The following is a 19,648-nucleotide window of genomic DNA, read 5'->3' on the forward strand; positions in this document are numbered from 1 at the left end:
GTTTGTTTTCTTGGGGTTTTTTGTTTGTTTGTTTGTTTGTTTTGTAATTAAACGAATATAATTTTTAATTAGGATAATTAGAGTATTTTTTGAAAAAGCATTGATTTTAATAAAAATGATATGTGATTTTTTTTTAGTTACATTGCAAATGTGCTATACTGTATAATGAAAATATTGGACACTTACTTTAGCATTTACTGCCTTACAGTCAAATCCATCCTGACAGGTTTTATCTGTTATCTCATTCAATTCCCTCAGAAAAATGAAATTATGGATTTCTCTTTGTGCTCTCAAAGCAGCAAATTCACAAGGTCTGTTGTAATTTTTGATACTGGGTTTATGGATTCTTCCTTCTTTTCTCTAAAAGCTTATCAACATTTGTAAATCAGTATTTATTTCTAACAAATTTCTCCTGCCCTACTGCTTAAAATTCTGTAGTCCAAACAGGTAATTCTGAATGTGACTGTATTTTCTTTTGGGAGATCATGGTGGAATGACAAAGCGAGGAGATGGTATTCACTATATAGAGTGTTAGAATACTTAGTGCTTATTCCTATAGCAATAGAATTAAATTCTTACCAATATGCCACATATTTTATAGCAGTATAATTAATTTTCTCAGGGGTCAGGAGCTTCTTTCACTTTGTAGTAAATTATGCTAAATCTTTGAGAGTTAATTAGAAATCTTATCTGTTAATTATCTACAGTGTGTGCAAAGTAGCTCTGCATGTAAATTCTGAAGTTAATTTTTTTTTTTTTTTATATTATTATTATTACTCTCGTCTTACTGGCTAAGTTAGAAAAATGTGCAAATATCCTAAATGTTGCTTTACAACCTTAATTGGAAGGCATTAAATTGTGATTAGTATCAGTTGTCATGTCTATATTATAAAGATAAAATTCAGTGTGACTAACATAGGGAATAAACATGAAACATAGGGAATGTCATTATTATTTAATGTATCTAACTTATATAAATACCAACAATATTATTATTACCATTTTTGGAAATAATATACCATGTTGTAGTTATATACCATTTTTGGTCAGAGTCTGGAAAGATTACATTCATCCTAATTCTATGGTGTTTACTTGGAATAAAACTGTTATTTGAAGGATTAACTCTAAGATGGACTTTCCTAAGTAGAAGTTCAGAATGATTAACATTTTTTTGTTCTCATGCGCTAAGTAAACCTAGATATCTTAATAGTGGTTTAAAACCACTAACTACTACTACTTTTAGTGAGGGGAATATGTTCCAGATGCAACAGTCACCATTTGATTTTGATTTATGCCACAACTCGCTTATATGTGGGTCTGTTCCTAGGCTTTGTTTTGGTTTAGTGTGTTTGGTTTTCGTTGGTTTGGTTTTTGTTTGTTTGGTTTGTTTTTTGTTTGTTTATTTTGGGGTTTTTTGCTGTGTTTTTTTTTTTTCTTTTGTGGGTGGGGAGATAATGTTTCAAGAGGTCTGGAGTGTTGGTTTTATTTTTTCTTGGTTTGGTGTTTTATTTGTTTGTTTTGCTTTGTTTTCAGAAAGGAGACATCTAGTATATTCAGAAAAGGGAAGCTCTGGTGTCCATTGTAAGATTTATTCTCTGCTCCCAGTGTGTGAAGTGATGGTGCATAGTTCACAGGCAAGACAATAAGAGGGATTTTTAAAAGGACCCTAAAGAATTATGCAGTGCTTTTTGTGTCATCAAGTCAAAAACAAAGGAAAGCCAGATTAAGATTGTGGTAAAGGTTTGGCAGGAACATTTTTAAAACTAATGCGAGTACTGAATGCATAAAATCAGTAATCAAGTTGGGAGTCATATGTTGGAAGCAGCAAATGTGCTACATTATCTACAAAGATAACACACAGTGTTCATTTTTCTTAGTAGCTAATTTAACTATCGTGTTTTTATTGCGGCTTCTGCTCGGTCCTTCCATTATTAGCTGAAGCCGACATTTCCCACAAAAGATCATCCTTGGTAGTAATAATTTGCTGCCATATAAAATAAATGACTTAACATAAAAGATTTTACTGATTGCAGTGCCAGTTGGCACTTTCTTGTTCTCTGTTGAAATGAGCACAACACATTGTCTATTACAGCTGCACGACTACCCTGTGACCGCAGTGTGTTGCAAGTTTTAACATTATTGTTTCTGTATGTATTTTTCCCCCATAAATTATTCTTTGCAGAGGAATGTTAATTAGTAACTGATAGATATAAAGATTGCCAGGGACAGCCCATTAATTCCATTTACCTTAATGGCACTTAGGTCTTAGCTTGCAGTACAGATGTATTCAGACTGGATTATAAATGTAATTTTTTGCATCATTAACTACCCTGATTAATCTTAGACAGCAAAAGCATAATTATAGAAACACAGGACTTGCAATGTGCTAGTTTAAAGTTGCAGCTTTGCTTTTTTATATTTACATCAGTGTAAACAATATAGGTTTTGAAAACTCAGACTAGGAAACAAGTCTTCTCCTTTAGTAATTAACTCATGCCTTGTAGTAGTCATTTCTCATTTCTGCTTTTATTAATACTTGGGGTTTTTGAGGCTTTATTTTGTTTGTGGGTTGTTGTTTTTGGTTTTGTTTTGGGTTTTTTTTTAGTGCCTTTTGTAATGTTTTGCTTTTGCCTGGTGCAATTACTGGATATTTGCATACTAATTGACCACCATAGCAAAGGGTTCATTCTGCTCAGAGAGTGTTAAGGAAAGCACAAGTAGTCTGTGTGTGGTTTCTTTGGAGACTCCACAGAGGAGAAACTCACTGACAGATGATGTCATTGTGATTTTCACATTACAGTTGTCATGAATGCCCTGGTTAGAAGTCTGGCAAACACTGTGTTGGGCCAAACAAGAGTAGAAGTTCGGATACCAGCTGCAGACAGGAGCAGATTTGATGAGGTGCTGGTCTTCCAGAGAACAGCTGGGAAATGGCATGTTCTACTTGAGTTCATGTTCACTGCTAACAGTTCAGAAACCTGACCTGTCTGGTTTCTTAAAAGCTTTTGCTACATGGGTTTTTTTGGCTTGTTTTTCTTTGTTTTTGATCAGCAAAGGTGATGTAACTCTACATCAATTGTGTGGCTTTGGTGTAGTATTGTCTTACCAATATGATACTGATGTGACAAATTCACACCCTAATAAGTGCATAATACCACTTAAAGTTTTAAACTTCAAGTTGCAGGTAATAATGAGAAAGCCAAGAAATGACAGAAAGTGAGAACTTGCACAGGTAATGCCATTTCAATAATCATGAATCTGGATAGAAAACTTAAAGCTGTTACTTGAAAGATGGTGTTTCAGAAATGCCATTTGCTGACTCTTAATGGATGGTTCTCAAGAACATACTGGATTTTTCAGGGTCAGTTGACACTGCTGCATGCTGTGAATGTGCTGTGTGGCTCCTCAGAGTGTCAACTGAAGAATTTTTTGAAGGCGGAAAAAAGAAGAATTTTTTTTTTTTATGATTAATTCAAATTGCTGATTGCACAGATGCTTTTTTTAATAACACAGATTTCTTATATGAGAAAGATACAAGTCCATTTCCATGTAACAAACTACACTGTTGCTTTTAATTCTTTATTTGAGTCTCCTGGCTTCCTCTTCTTTCAAGCTTTAGGAACAACCATTGCAGAGGCAATCTGCTACACAAAATCAAGGACATTATAAGTAGTACAGTTTTCTCAGTAGTGTTTGGAAAGGCAACAGCACTTCTTCTAAGACAACACAGGAAAAGGAGATAGGTGGAGGTTTGGAGCACTGAAGCTTGCATCTGCTCCTGAAGGAAAAGTAGGTTTTTTTTTTAGTTATCCTATCCATTAGCAGAACTGTGTGTGTCTGAGAGGTGTCAGGGTTAAAGCTTCTCTCCCACTCAGTCTTTCGAAATAAGAACCAAGAGCCACATGAAGTGTGGTGAAGGCTTGGCCAAGGGCACTGCTCTGAGTGATCTTGAAGGTGCTGGTGGAGGAAACAATGTGTTCAACTCTGCATTTTGGCACAGACCTCTGTAGTGACCTTGAACTGTGACTTACTCTCGGTTCCTATCTGTACAATAAGGATAATATTTCCTGACCTTTTAAATGTGTCACAAAGATCCTGGTTATTAATGATTAAGCCTGACACATGAATGCATGCAGTTATGTAACTATTAAGATCTGAACATAATTGTCAAAGCTGAGATCTAAGGTCAAGTCTCGGTTTGAACTTGTTCCATCAGACTGACAAGATAAGTGGGAATAAGTCCTGGTGAATAGGATTCATCTCTAATATAACTTCTGTATAAAGCTTAAAGAGCTTTATAATAACAGGAAGAATGACGTTTTCATTGGTGATGTTATTTTTATAATCACAGATAATTAAATGGGTAGAAAATAAAAGCAGTCTTGGGGCTGAGAGCCCTGAAGGCATCTAAGAAGGTAGAAGTAAACTCTCTGGTGTTTGCACTGCACTTTTGGTGTAGTCTTCATTTTTTCAGAACTCTTTCATTAGTTGCTGCCACCTTATCAGATCCCTCTTACCTATTCTGTACAGGAGATATCTCCAGGGCAGAGCTTTTACTATAAAAGCAGAGACAATGCACCTATGCAGTATCTGCAGGCATCAAATTATACATAAAAAAATGAGTCCTTCAAAATTACCAGAGCTGGGCTGTTTGCACATTGTGGAGTTTCTTTTCTGAAAAGATATACTAGCAGTGCAGGTGTCTTTAAGTACTTGACTTCCGGGCAAAAGCTAGACAGTTCACAGGCAATAAAATTGCCTGTCTTCACATCCATAGGTACTTGTGTGAGGTACTCCAGACAGAGATGATTTTGAATCAATTACGCCTGTGCTGTCTAGTGCTAAGGCATAATGCTGTGAATGAGAACAAGTGGCTTTGCCAAAAGTTCTAGTACAGCTCAGTTTTCATATGTTAATTACCTGTCTGTAAGTGGTCTTTGTAAAGCACTGTGAAATACTCAGACAAGACTTCCTATTGTGTTTAAGTTCACAATATACATTAAATCCTTTCCAACCTGATTAGTTCAAAATAAACTCAATGGCACCCTAGCTGCATTGAATGTTAAGAGGTGCTGCTCTTCTGGATGGGGGTCGTCTGAGGAGATGGAAGAACTCTGGAGACCACTTGTCTACAGTAGCTCAGTGCTTAGCTCCTTCATCCCTTCCTTTCTGCCCAAATGCTGTTTCCCATCCACACGTATTAGTTCGTTTGGGGTTCCACCCTGGAGGGACACAGAGCATCCCTTCTTATGCACTGGATTGTAACCTGCACCACAGTCCTCATCTGGTCAATGAACCTCTGTCTATCTTGTGTGTGTCAGGATCCATATATCACCAGTATAGTCAGAGCTAATTTAAGATTAGAGCATCCAGTTTGAGTTTACATGAAAACATGGAGAGACCAAAATCAACATGAAGTAACTTTAAACAATCAGAGAATTCAAGAAAACAAGTGAGCTAGCTCCAAGCCAAATCACTGGTATAGTGAGAAACCATGTCATAATCTGCCGTGACAGTGAAGACATGAATGAGTTGTTCCTTCTCATGTTGTCCTTTCACAACAGGGAAAAAAAAAAAAAAAGGTAACTGAATAAATCTCAGAAACTGAAAGCCCCTACTATCTCCACATTTTTGACCATGTAGATACATAAATATTTATTGATGGTAGTACACTTCTGCAAGGAGTGGAAATTGCTGTTTTAAGCCTGTTATGAGATTTCTTGAACTTTTGGACTAGCATTTCTATATGCACACAAGTAACAACAGGTTTTCTTTCCTTCCTTTGTTTCATGTAATTCCCATTTGATCTATAAAAAGCTCAGAAGTCGCAGTCAGAATGGCACTTCCCTACATTTTAATTTTGACATATCATTCAGATAAAAATTCAAAGATGAAATTGCATGGAAACGTACACTGTTAACTTTTCATCTTTTTTCCAAATGATATAAAAACACACTGAGAATTATTTAATGCATCACATTTCAGAGATGGGTAGTAAGGGATTAAAGCTCTTCAAGTGTTGAATGAGCCATAACTATATTCTCCACAGCTGTTCAGTGCACTCAAGATTGCATTAATGATTCAGTCACTAAGACATAGAAGGGACTTGGAATGAACCTCAGTGGCAATCTGTGGAGAATTACTCAAAAAAGCACAGTTGCAATGTGAGTACCCATTGCAGGTACAAATGTCTTCTTTTCATCAAAAAGGAATATAATTTTGGTTTTGTACCATGAAGAGAATGTGAGATGTTTCAACTGGTGGGGAGTTGGATTAGTAATGTAATAATCTCCATTTGTTCTAAAATATTTCTTTTCTGTCTTTTCCAACTTTATGCATCCTAGAGAGTTCGAAGCAAGGATCAGGTTGATCTTAATTTTGCCACTACAAATAACTTATTAAAATGGAAACCACCTTCTGACCACCTATTTCTCTCATCCTAGGATCTTCTTCAGCTTAGTACCAAATTCTAATTTTGTTTATGTATACATAGTTACTAGGCACAGCAAGGGTTATTTTCATTATTATGTACACTCTCAAACTATATTGAGAATTTACTACATTTTTTTTCCATTTTCATATTTCTCTCTCTTAGTGGAAGTGAGTTTCCTGAACATGCAGTCACATCTTGGTTCAAAAATTCTGGCAGTTTTAGAGCTGATAATGTTATGGAGGAAGTAAGCAGATTAATGACTTCTCCTATGGACTATAATCTATGAGCCAAGTAAAGTTGAAATATTTTTAATATGCGAGGAGATACAATGCTCTTAGTGATCTGTATGAGGGCTATGAATATAGCTGTACTCACTCTTTACCCTCATACTTAACCATCACCTGTTATAAGGGTGTATTCAGCTGCATGTGCAAACTACAGCACTCTGTTCCTGTATCTGAAGAGTCTGGGGAACTTTGTTTTTCTTTGTTGACTGCTGGTGATGAATTTAAATAAAATTCTCTTGAATTTCAAGATATGAGGCAATTTGATGACAATTGGTCACATAGTTTTATATTTTTGAATTTAATTAAGGATAATAAAACATTTCTTCTGAATTGAGATGTTTTATGTGTTGTTTTACCAGAAAATGTGTGCACTTACACCTGAAGTGAAATGCTTCCGCCAGATTTTGAGGACAGACAGATATCCACTTAAGAACTGGGAGAGAAATTCAATAATATTCTAATTACTCTGCTGTAAAAGGTTGTCAGAGACCTAGGAGCTAAACAAGCAGACCAGCTTTGGTAAATGTTTAATCTGAAGTGTTGAAGTGTTTTAGTCTAAAACAGTTATAAAATGAGAATCTGAAAAAATTCTGTCTCTCCAAGATTCAATTAGTGTATTTTAGCCTTTGCTGTATGAAAATATTTGCTCACTCTCACACTGCCACCCTCCAAGACTCCACCCCACCACCCTCCCTGCCCCCCCTAAAACTGAAGATAAAAATGTTCTGTCCCCATAACTTTTTTTTTTTGGTGTGAGGTGTGGATTAAATGATGTCTGATGGTCCCTTTCAGTCTCTTATTCTCTGGTTCTACAAGCATGGCTTAAGAATTATAACTTCTCCCAGTGTTATATCTTAACTCACTATGACAGATTTTGACATTTATTCTAATGTTTTAAAAGTAAGGATTTGATAGAGTATTTTAATGATGTCTGAAGCATCTCTTGGACTTTTTCTGGTAGGAATGTATATAAATATCCTAAATAAAAACAATTTTTAAAATAGGCTAAAAAAGCATAGCAGCATGATCAGGAAGATTGCATTGTAGAATTATTTTCCCAGTCCTTAAATGCGTATATACACAGACACTTCTCCAAAAAAAACGTAGTAGTTTGTAGAGACCATTTTGGAGTCACGTAGCAATTCACTTGTAGGAGTGAATTAAGTGCCTCTCTGCCAGTACTCTGTCTGGCACACATCCTGCTCTTATTGTTGTTGTCATTAGAAAGACCCATTTTTATTAAATACCAATTATAACATTTGGTCCAGTTTTCTGAAGTTCATTCACATATGAATGATGCTATTGGGAATTTGTTGTGTAACCCTCATTATGCCTGCCAACCTTTTGTTTCAAGTTCTTTTCTTAAGCACAGAACATGAAAATACCCTTAGCTTTTTTTTAATGTGTTCTTTTTTCTCGTGAGCTTTTTTAATGTGTTCTTTTTCTCATGAGCTTATATTTGCTTTGTTCTTGGTTGAAGCTGACAAAACAAATGGCATTTGTGAACCCTAGGTTTTTATCTTTAATGGTATCTTTACAGAGAGCATAACTTTATCTCTTTTTAAGTAACTGTTTGGGGTTTAGTAATATTTTTACTGTCTGCCACTGCTCATTTAAGTGAGCAGCTGAAAAGAGACACCACCCCATCTTTCCACACCACTTTGGTAATGCCTACTGGAAGTGGAGCGAGTAATTCTTCCACTTTCAAAGTGGTCTGTTTCATGTGAGTCTGTTATTATGCTGCAATTGTTGTATTGAGCATTGTCCACTGGATAGTTGAGCAACATGACAAACATGCCACATTTGGTTGCCTTTCATCCTCTCTCCTTTGGGAGAATCTTTTAGGTCTGGTAGAATTTTGTATGTCCTTTGGATCAGCACTGGGGAATAATCATGGTTTTGTAATACAGAAGATTATTATCCGTGGTATTGTTCTGTTTGTTGAAGAAACTGGAAAACATGTTTTGAATGAGATGAGACTGAAGAAAAAGAAAAGGCCATCCCATTCCAGACAACCAGTTGAATACCACCCTGGAGAGTTTTTTCTGAGAGAAGCGAGGCAAGTCACTTAAACCAAACTTTTCTCAGACAACTTCATGGACTGTGAGTCCAACTTGAAGTGATAAGGCCACGTTTAGCCTGTGTAGCGCCTTCACAGATGCATCTGTGGCAACTGGACTGCTAGTGTTAACAATAGGATATATTCCTTTACTGTGTGGTAAACATGTGAAAGGCAGTATAATAGTAAGTATCATTAGGTTTTTAAATTGATAACTGGAACTAATGTACACTTTTATTCTCAGTTTCTCAGAAAATAACATCTTTTATCTAACAAAGAAGTTTTGAAAATAAGTTACTTATAGATGTGCAATACTCACATTCTGTGTCAGAGAAGACTGTAGGAGAGCCAGTGAATAGGCTGATAATTTCCACTGGGAGCCAGGTTTCAGCTTTATACAGTAAATGTGGTCTAGGGCTATTCACTGAACCTTTTGGACAAAACACAACATCGAACAGTTGCTCGTTAAGTGAACATTGTCAACAGAACAAAGCCAGAATCTCAGGAAAAATATGTGAACATAATTAAAAAATGTAAATTCATAAAGGTGTTAAATTAAGGCTTATAGACATTTCATATTTTAAGGGCTTGGCCAGCAACTGTAATGTTATTCTAGCACTGTGTGTTTCTGTATTTAGCATACGTACACATGCATACACAGATTTGTTCCAGTTTGACAGTCCTTCCCATGTTGTTTAGCGTGTTTGATTAGCATAATCACTGTGTGATTATTTCTCACTAGAGTTAGCATATGCAAATTCTTGTCTTTTGACTGACAACCATTATTAGACAATCAGAGTATGAGGATTTGCATAATCTCTATGTGGTTACAGTATTTCTTTGGAATACCACTGTGAATGCAAATCCTTTAGCTCTGACTGGTTTCTGTATATTCAAGCAGTTTTCCAGAAATACTGCTGCTGCCTCAGCATCTCATTGGCAAGTGGAAAAATCGACAAGAAAAAACTAAAAAGAAAGAAAGAAAGAGAGGAAGACTAGAGTCACATCAGAAAGGTAATTAGACAAATGCTACAATCAAATAGATCCATTAAAAAAAAGTAAATCCTTATACTCTTACAAGATTTCAACAAAAGAATGGAAAGTTTACTCTGGGAATTCATTCTGAAGTACTATTCAAGTTACATAAATGGGTTACATTGTTTGGGAAGTCACTACAGTTTTCTTTTTGATAGATAACACTTTTTAAAAGAAAATTAATTATTCTGTAAATATTGCACATTATTGTAGTTGTTGTAGGTATTTTTATGAATTGTTTTATATTTAACTAGGTCAAGTAATATTTCTGGTTTATGTATATGAAAAGTGTCAGGTTAGTTCTAACCTGTTTCATTGAAAAAAGCAGAAATGGTAGACACTAAAAAAAGTTGTGTAATGCTGAGTTAATTCACTGCATAATTAGTCACCATAATTACTAGGGCAATACTGAATACATTTGCTGTAAAAGGATAAACCATGCATGGTAGCACATCTAGAACATGTATTTTAACCATTTGACATCACATTGTTCTACTTGCACATGAAACCAAAATATTGTTGAACATTTATTTGAGGGGTTTTAATTATGCTTACTAAGCTCTTCCCATCATTCCTTTTGAATTGTGTTCTTTGATTAATTTATAAGATTCTTGTTCACAGATTAATGTGATATTTTAAAAAGAAAAAAAAAAATGGACTGCTAGTGTTAACAATGGGAACTATTTCTTATGGAAATAAAAAATGTCAGTTATGCTTAGGATCAAATCACTAAGCTGCTGTTGAACTGTTCTGTTTCTGACCTGGACACCAGTATATTAAGAATGCATCAGGTAGATTCTAAGTTATAGGTTGGACGCTTCTGGAAAGCATCAGACCTACTACATGTGCTGCACAGTTTGTTTTGTTTTTGGTTTTTTGTTTTATTGATTTATTTATTTATTATTTTTTTTTAACATGCACAGTTAGTAAATACTTTGAAGAGGGTTTAAGATGCATGTGCACACACAGAAATGAACTGCAACGTGTGACACCTAGTAGGTCACGTGGAAGTTTTAGACCTGTTGCATGTGCTTTGTCCAGCTTGAATGTGCAGCTGCTGTAGATGCCAAGTATCTCCTGGAGAAGGAGCCTACAACTCAGCTGAACAGTGCCCATAATATGGGCACTCTATATGGGCCATATAAGGCTGAGTGTCTAGCAGTTCTCCAAAACATCAGAGTTCCTGCATCTGTACAACTGACCAGCATGATCACAGGGGAAATTGTTGTTAATTCTTTATGCTACTGAGATCAGAAAGGAACTGCTGAATTCTCAATTGGAAATAGTCAAATTATGCCCTGAGAATATTTCTGGTTCAAAAAGTTCCCGAACAATAAATAGCAGTGGCTTTACATGATTGAGAAGCTTTCCTATAGCTTTAGTAACTGCTCTTCTGTGTTTCTGCTGGTACGTCACAATTAAAATGCAGTAGGCAGTTTTATGTTTTAACTGTTTGATGTTAAATCTGCATCCATCATGCGGGTTTAAAAATGGATTAAGTTCACCAATAAGTATAAGCCATAGAGAATATGATAATATTTTGTTCTTTTTTTTGCTTGGTTAAGTCATTGTGTATGTGCTTAGTACAGAATTTACCCTGTTTCCAATGCTCTTATTAGTTTCACCGTTTTTTGGAACACAAGAGAATGAATGAAAGGAGCCCCCACTGAGTTAACTTTATTTCTTATCAATTTTACAATTAAGATTGTCACATGTCTCAATTCATATATGGAAATATTAGTACCTTGCCTGCAGGTATAATAACATTACAGTGTTTTTGACTTATTTAATTGTAAGTACAAAAATTATGTTTGTAGAAATGCAGACCTACGGTAAGAAACCGTACTCAGAATATCAGTCACTTAATGTTATTTTCATTGTAGCGTTGCATTGTGTTAGCATCTGGATTTTAAGAACTTCTGAGAGGTATTGATAGCTGTGTCACTGAATTCACTCACCTATTCAAGTAATGGAGGTCAGTCTTTTGGTGGGTAATTTTTTGTAAATTACCACTAAAATGATCTACAGCAATTTTTTCCTGAGAGTTTCAATGACCTGATGTGTTTTTCTGCTCATTTAGTATAGGACCATAGTGGTTTGAGTCAATCTTTTGCAGATAATTTCTTTGGCTTTGAGGTAAAAATAATTTCTTACTTATGTCATTGTTTTAGTCCTGTGATATGTTCTCAACACGCTCTGGGAATCCACAGCATCTTCATCCTTTGACCTGGATGCTTTTGTTTATAGATATTAGTTCAATTCCATTAGTTTACCACCAACCTCAAGAATTTGAAATGCTCATGTCATGCCCTTTGGCTTTAATACACAATTAAAAAAAATGAAATAAAAAAGTCCCTTTGGTTTATATCATTTTGTGATTTGAGCCTTTATGGATCAACCTTCCATGCTTTCCTTTTCTATCAGTTTGTTGTTGATGTTTTTAAATAGGCATACTCTTATGCCTCTGGGATGAGAAGTCACATAAAAAGGACTAATTTTTTTTTTTTTTTTTAAATTCAGGAAGAGCTATGTGTTTGAGTGTCTTAGCATTAAGAAACAAACACCCTTCACAAAAACAAACAAAAAACTTCATAATTACTTGTGGAAATTATGTAAAATTTACATTTTCAAAGGATCTAATTTCTCTGTAGGCAAAATTTATCAGCCAGCGTTCTGCCTTCTATAGATATTTAATGAAACTTAAGAGATGGAGACTGGTCTACAGAAGGCCTTCAAGGACAGCAGCTATGGTGATTCTGGAAACGTTTCCTTGGCAGGTCAGATAGCATGAGATCTCCTGGGCCACGTTCTTCATGATTTTGTGATAGAGGTTTCATCCAGAAAAGTTCATGCAACACCCACTCCTTTCATCGGCAGTCCACAAAATAAAGAGCTCTTTCTTGCTCTATGGTAAGCACAAGAACAAAGAATGGAGCTAAGATCGTTGTTCTGACAAGGTTCAATTTGAAACAAGCAAGCAACACCAAAGGAAAGTGGTAATATGAAAGCTAAGAAAATGGAGTAAGGGGCCAAATTCTACCATACACTGAGTTTAAGCCTGGATTTTGCTGAAGTATGGTAAGCTCATGAAGATCCTGCAAAGGGAGTACAGTATCTGATCAAAGAAACGAAATATAATCATGTTGCCACAAAATTCAGATTGAATAAATAACATTTGCTATAGTATTGCTGTGGATTTTATGTATTAAGAACAAAATTTAATTGAATGAAATATGAAATGTTCCATTTTTATCTTCATAGCCCAAACTATCAGTTACATTATGGTTTGCATTGAACCTTGAGCTATGTGCTCTCCCTGGACTGGCCACAGAAACGTGTGGCACAGCCTGTGCTGCATAGTAAGAGATACCTGGTGCTGGATAGTAGAAATGCAAAAGGTAGTAAACAGGTCCTTTTTGTGTTGTAACTTGCAGTGCAAATAAGTTGATGAGAGAAAGTAAACCTCTTGCAAACCTTTCTCTCCTGTACAGCTTTGACAGCTGAAACAATATTCATGTGAATTGCAAACCTCTCTGTCTTCCACCATAAATGGAAGTAAATTAAATCATTTGCATCCAAGAAGTAAGACAAAAACCCATCAACTGTAATATAGCACTAGTAATGAGTAAAAGCAGATTTTATTTAAGTTTATCATGATAACTTTTATTTTGAAAGCAAATACCATTTACATAAGTTGAAATACAATTAATATGTGTAATTAGTAACATTCAGCAAGCCTAGAAGTGCTTGGAGATTCTGTTAAGTATCTAACCACTTGCTGATTATCTCAGCTACATGATATAATTTCCCTCTTTATACTTCCCTGCAGTCCTTGCTCTCTCTTTTCTGGCAATCAGCTGCCTCTCTTTGTTCCTCTGACTCTCAGCAGGGCTCCTCTCTGTCTTCTAATGTCTGTGACATCTGAGTGCTTGTCATACTGCACCTAGGTAGCCCGTTACCTCTCTCAAATTTCCTGTGTAAAACTCCTGGAGGCTTATCTGGTGCTTTTGGTTGTTTATTTGAAATGTATGGATTGGTGGTATTTCCCAAGTGAAATCTCCAGGAAAAAAATAATAATGTCAAATACCACTCCAGCATTCTGTCCCAACTCTATTAGAATCTGAGGCTAAGTTTTGAAATTTAATTCTGCTTTGCACTATCAAAGAGCAGTTGGCAGACAAGGCATTCTTACTCTGAAGCAGCTTTTCTTAATCAATTTGGATGCTATCCAGAACACTTCTTCATTTAAGCCGCAAATACAGATCACTGAGTTCACAATAAGGCCATGTAGCTGTTTATCTAGAAGTCTACATCCTTAGAAAGAGAAATGGAAGTGCGCAGTTGGATTTCTATATCAGCAGATAAAAAAAAGAAAATCTGTGGAGTGATTAGGAAAGAAGTTCCATGTTTTCCATGACACCAAAATTAGATTAAATATAAAACAGACCACCTATTCCACCCATTCATTTTCCCCATTCTGAAAAATTGTCTCATTTTCAGTATCCAACCCCATTGGGAGCTGGAATTCTTACTGCGAAGATGGGTAAATCCAACTAAAAAAATTAGTTACTCCATGTTATGAACCATGGTGGTACCTTTCATATAACCCTTCGAGAGCTTCTTTGATGATTTTCCTAACATATGGCACTTGTGAGATAATGTGAAAGAGTTTAGCATGTTATACACTGAAGGCTAAACTAATAGTATCTCACAACTGTGGTTACTGTGAAGGCAAACAGTTATACTGGATCAAAGAATGCACAATTTCTTGTTACTGTGTACTGACTTATTCATATGTCTGAGCTTGAGATTCCCCTAAGTATTTTAGACCTGCATTGGCTAAAGGAACAGCGCCTACATGTCTAAAGAAACGTTGTGCTTTGGTGTTGTAAATCACAGGATACAAGTCTATTGGTCCTGCTGGCATAAGAAGTCACCTCTTGGGTAGTGGAGCAATCAAACAAAAAAGAACTGTTACTGTCTGTTTACTTTCCTGCGTGGTGGTGTTCCTTCTACACTATACAAGAGTATTTTTGGACTGTGTTACTGAGTAAAATTAGTGCCCCTAGCACATGATTTGATCACAGCAGAGAGTCTTGCACAGTATGCTGTAGTGTTTCAGAGCTTGATATTCTCTGACCTTGCCGTCAGTGTTATTTTGGGGTTATGTTACAGTGGCATCCCTAGTTTCTAGGTGGATTTGTGTTCTTTTAAACTGGTGGTTAGGCAAAGGTATGAGGTATTTCACTTTCATATCAAATGGAAGAGGATGTTCAAACCGATCATTTCTTTCAAACCTGTATGTAAAGCCCTGCCATTTAATTCGTTCCTTTTTTTTTTTTTTTTTTAACAAACCTGAATTTCTTTTCATCAGAAATTAGTTTCATGACCTATTTTATATCTGATACTGAACAGCTGTCAGGTGATGCAAAATTTCTGTAGTGAGCTGTTCTGGATTCACTGCAGTAGAGGCCATGACTGTCTACTGTTACACCTTACATGAATAATTGATTACTCTAAGGAAAAACTCTGATTCTTTATTTATCAGATAATCCTTTACTAACAGACTGTAAAAAAGTGAATCATCGGGACATAAGCAGAGAAAAAGAGTTTTTTTCTTAAGATACATACAAATTATGCTGTGTGGAGACTGGCTATCAACAGAGCTAGACAATTAGTTGTATTTCTGCCAACAAAATCTATGAATTTTTAACAATACAATTTAAAGATAAAAACTATCAGTGACATTACAAAAATGCTATAAAGCTATTACTAGATTTTTAAAATAGCTGTCAAATGCTTCTTGTGTAAAAGAAATGTAAATAATTTTGACCACTGTATTTGGGGAAGTTGATTTCAGTCCTCCATGTAAAATCACTTGAGTGGCTGTTGTGAAGCTCTGTGCCAGAATGGTACATTTTTTTACAGGACCTTGGCTTGCACACACTGCCAGATCAGTGTTCTGCTAGAGGTTAGTTCAGAATAATGCTTTTCATGAAAGCTGAAATTCATCCTTAAGGTAGGGTTTATCCAAAATTGTTTTTTCCAAGTGGCTGTGAAAATAATCTTTGGAGGATTTAGATTTTTCATAGGTTGTTTTTCATAGGTTGCTTTATAGAAAAAATTAACTTATTAGTTCCTGAGAAATGATTTTTTTTTTATGTAATACTGAGTGTTATTCTGGAATTATTTGTATGTAATATTCCTTCACATTTCCATTGATCCTTTTCTTAGTAATTTTGTTTCAAATATTCTTATTTCGTTTAGTGAAGTAGCTTTTCTATGATATAAAAGACATAAATTGGTGTTTGTTCAGCGTTTACAGCTCATATCCTTCTTCAGCAAAGGCAGATTGCTGCATGTAGAATTGAACTAAGGATATGTATTACAAGATATCTAATGACAGTTTTATTTGTTCCTTTCTGTGTTACCTCTTTGTAAAACTGCATGAAGAAAAAAATATTCATTTTCAAAGAAAAGTAGTAGTTTTCTGTAGTGTGGGATGTGTTGTGGCGTGATGCAGAATCTGTTTTGAGACTACAGAGAACATAGCATACAGTGAAACAGCAAAAGCTTTTCTATTTCTCTTTCTTCTCTCTTTACAGATGGACCCAATTCAAAAAGCTGTAATAAATCATACATTTGGGGTTCCTCTTCCTCATCGAAGAAAACAAATCATATCATGCAACATTTGCCAGCTGAGATTTAATTCTGATGTAAGTCGATCATTTTGTATCAGAACAGAAATATCTACTTATCTTCTAGGATGTGCCATAATTTGCATAAATTGAACCTAAATGAAACCTTGTGATTTCAGTTTGTGGCTCAGCAGATGAAAAGGCTGTAGGATGCTTCAAATAAACATGATTATTTGGTAGTGCTTATACACCCTGCCAGATATTCCCTGCGGATATATCTCTGCAAGCTCATCAACTTCAGTGGTGCTGCACAGAGTGTAAATAGGAAAATGGATTGACCCATTACTGCTAATAAGGCTGAAATATTTGCTGGATCCTAATTCTTCTAGCAGCCCTGTTTATCTTTGCTTTCCTTTTCAGGCAGTAAATGTTAGAAGTTATTCAGATATAATCCTTGTGAATCTACCTTCCTTTTTCTATCCAACAATATCTATCTAGCCAGAACTGTATTTTAATGTTCCTGTCAGTACAATATTTTTTTTCTGTTTCCCTCTTCTTTCTCTCTTCTTTCTCTCTTCCTTCTCTCTTCTACTTTTCTTCTATTTTTTTTTCTACTTTTCTTCTACTTTTGTCATTAAAAAAAAACCCCACAACTGCAGGTTATTTTTTTTGTCAATTGACTCCTACCTCACATCCTCTCACTCCTCTAGCAATGAAGTAGAGCAAACTGAACTGGAAACTTATCCTTCATTTTTGCCCAAGAAAGCTGCACTCCTTGACAAGAAATACCTGTTCTGTCACAGAAAAGCCTCTTGGAATTTAAGTCCTTTATTTCCTTCTTCAGTATCATTGTGTGTGCAGACAAAACCTGACATAGAACAATATATTGTCTTCTGCAATTCTAGTCTCTCCAGGAAGTTTCTTGACATGGGCATCTCTGGTGGAAACTTATCTTCCTCTATCAAACGTCTTTCAGTTACTGTTTTAGTGGTATAAATATGGAAATTACTTCTGTCAGAATAAATATCTTTGAATTTAGAGTAAGGTCTAACCCAAAAACGTTCACAAGGTTCTTTCTTCATGCCAGTCATATGAAGAAGTGAAATAATTCTTTTGCACTGCTGCTTCTTTGTAGGCAGCTATTTATGTACAGTTAGTACCCATTTTTAGTTTATCAATTATTTATCGGAGCCATGAACTTTTCAAAAACTTAAATTGAACCTTGAGTCCTTCTTTTAAGGACTGGCCACCTAGGGGTGAAAATAATACAGCTTTCCTCATTCCTCTCAGTTTTTTATTCCTTATAAATAATTTTAAAAATATTTCAGTCACAATTTCCAGACCAGTCAGCATCATGTGCTTGCTTTCACTGATTACTCCAGGTTTTCCAGTTAATGGACCTGAATGAACACTTTCCTCTGACAACATTGACATGATTCTCAAACAGTGGTGCAAGGAAGGGTAATACATTCTCCGGAGCTTTCGTGTATCACAGTTAAAAATAGGAGAATCAAATTAGGTTCTTTCATTTAGAATTCCGATGCTAGAATTAGGACTGTGGATACTGAGCCATTCATGGGAAGGGACGATGAAGACTTCTGGGCCACAGTGTATCTCACTGACTGAGCAGCCCAGCTCATCACTCACCATTTTCAGCTTTGCCTTGCAAAAAAACATGTCCCACGGAATCATACACAGTGTATAGCTACAGGAGACATCAAATACCTCAGTGTTACATACCAAAGTGAAACACCTTTGTTTCAAAGAGGGTATACCATTTGTTAGTCTGCCAAAAAATCCATACAAAAGAGAGAATGAACACATCATTAAAATGATTTAGTCATTAGCACATACACAATTCAGACTGATATATGGAGTGGAAAATTTTCCAGCTGACAGGAGCTGGGCATTTTTCAGAATACAATGTTTAAAATAAAAATTATTCTATACAGAAGCAAACAAGATATCAGTAGACACTGATACTTCTTACTCAGAGGACTGCTATGCTCCCATACAGTTCCTTTTCTTTTACTCTTAAAAAGGATTCCAAACAAGAGAGAGGGAAGCAGCACTGGCCATTTTCAGGGTAATTGACAGTGTCCAAAAAAATGGTTTCAGAAGAAATCTATTCTTTAAGACTGTTCACAGCAAATTCTTGGAAGAAAAGGTGTGAAGCAGATACTTAGTTGTCGCTTCATATATTCAAGTGATGGACACTTGAATTCCAGTTTGCCAACATTGTTCAGTAGAAGGTTGTTCTAAGCTCCCCTCTTTCAAAGTCGATCAATATCATTAAATTTATGGAATGGGGAGACCTTCTTGCTGAGTATCTTTCACTTCCCACTTTTAATATTCACCTAATTTTTCAAAGCAACCCAAGTGTTACTGATTGATTTGAGACATTATGATCCAAACGCTTCCCAGTGATTAACCTGGGGACAATATCTCTCCCCCTTTTCCCTATCACACAGAAGAGATTTGTGGGGATCTATATGATGGTCTCTTCTCATGCCAGTGTGTATAGTTATTACTGCTGAAAATCACAAGGTGCTCTGCTGAGGCTTTTCGTAGTTCCACTGCAGTTTAGAAATGCTTTTCTGCGATGTGAAGGGAGTAGGCAGAGCTAAGTTCCTCAGTTGCTTGGGTAATTCTGATTGTCCAGCAGTTTTTGAAGCAAAAATGTGCTAAACTAGAGATTAAATGGTGAGACATAAAAGGAAAGATTGCTCTAAATAAAAAGAGCTATTAGCTATCATTTTTGATAACTCTACTATATGAGTGGCAAGCACGCATGTCGCATGTCGTAATTTTTCTCTTATTATTACGAAAAAGTTTTCATTTACTCAGTATTCCTACCTTTCATTTTCATCATATTTTGTTGAACATGATTTAAAACCGTAACAACAATAAATAGCTTTTCTGTTCAGAAACCTAGAGCTTTGTGGCTGTTCTACCAATGCATCTTTATTTTTAGATGCTGCAGATAGGATTTATCAGACAGTAATAAATAGAAATTCCATTTACCTAGTGCACAACAGTATTATGAAAATGTTTACAATAAAACTGTTGTGAGAGATTTTTCATTTTTGCAGAGAATACAGAATTTTCTTCCCTTTGATACAGATTTCTTTCAGAGCAGAAGAGCTTTTTTTCTCGTTACATGGTATCAAAATTACATTTCAAAGAAAAATGAGAG

General features: G+C 35.6%; 1 protein-coding gene across 1 annotated transcript in view; it reads left to right on the forward strand.

The window, feature by feature from the left end:
* ZNF385D (zinc finger protein 385D) overlaps positions 1 to 19,648 on the forward strand; it is a gene marked incomplete at both ends in the record, with an annotated part of 422,577 nt that overhangs the window by 311,968 nt on the left and 90,961 nt on the right. Inside the window, one exon of the mRNA XM_080364337.1 lies at positions 16,420 to 16,530. Within this exon, the coding sequence (XP_080220463.1) occupies positions 16,420 to 16,530 (111 nt within the window). The remainder of the gene's footprint in view (positions 1 to 16,419; positions 16,531 to 19,648) is intronic.

The sequence above is a fragment of the Nesoenas mayeri genome (assembly GCF_963082525.1).
Source record: "Nesoenas mayeri genome assembly, chromosome: 2".
Lineage (NCBI taxonomy): Eukaryota > Metazoa > Chordata > Aves > Columbiformes > Columbidae > Nesoenas > Nesoenas mayeri.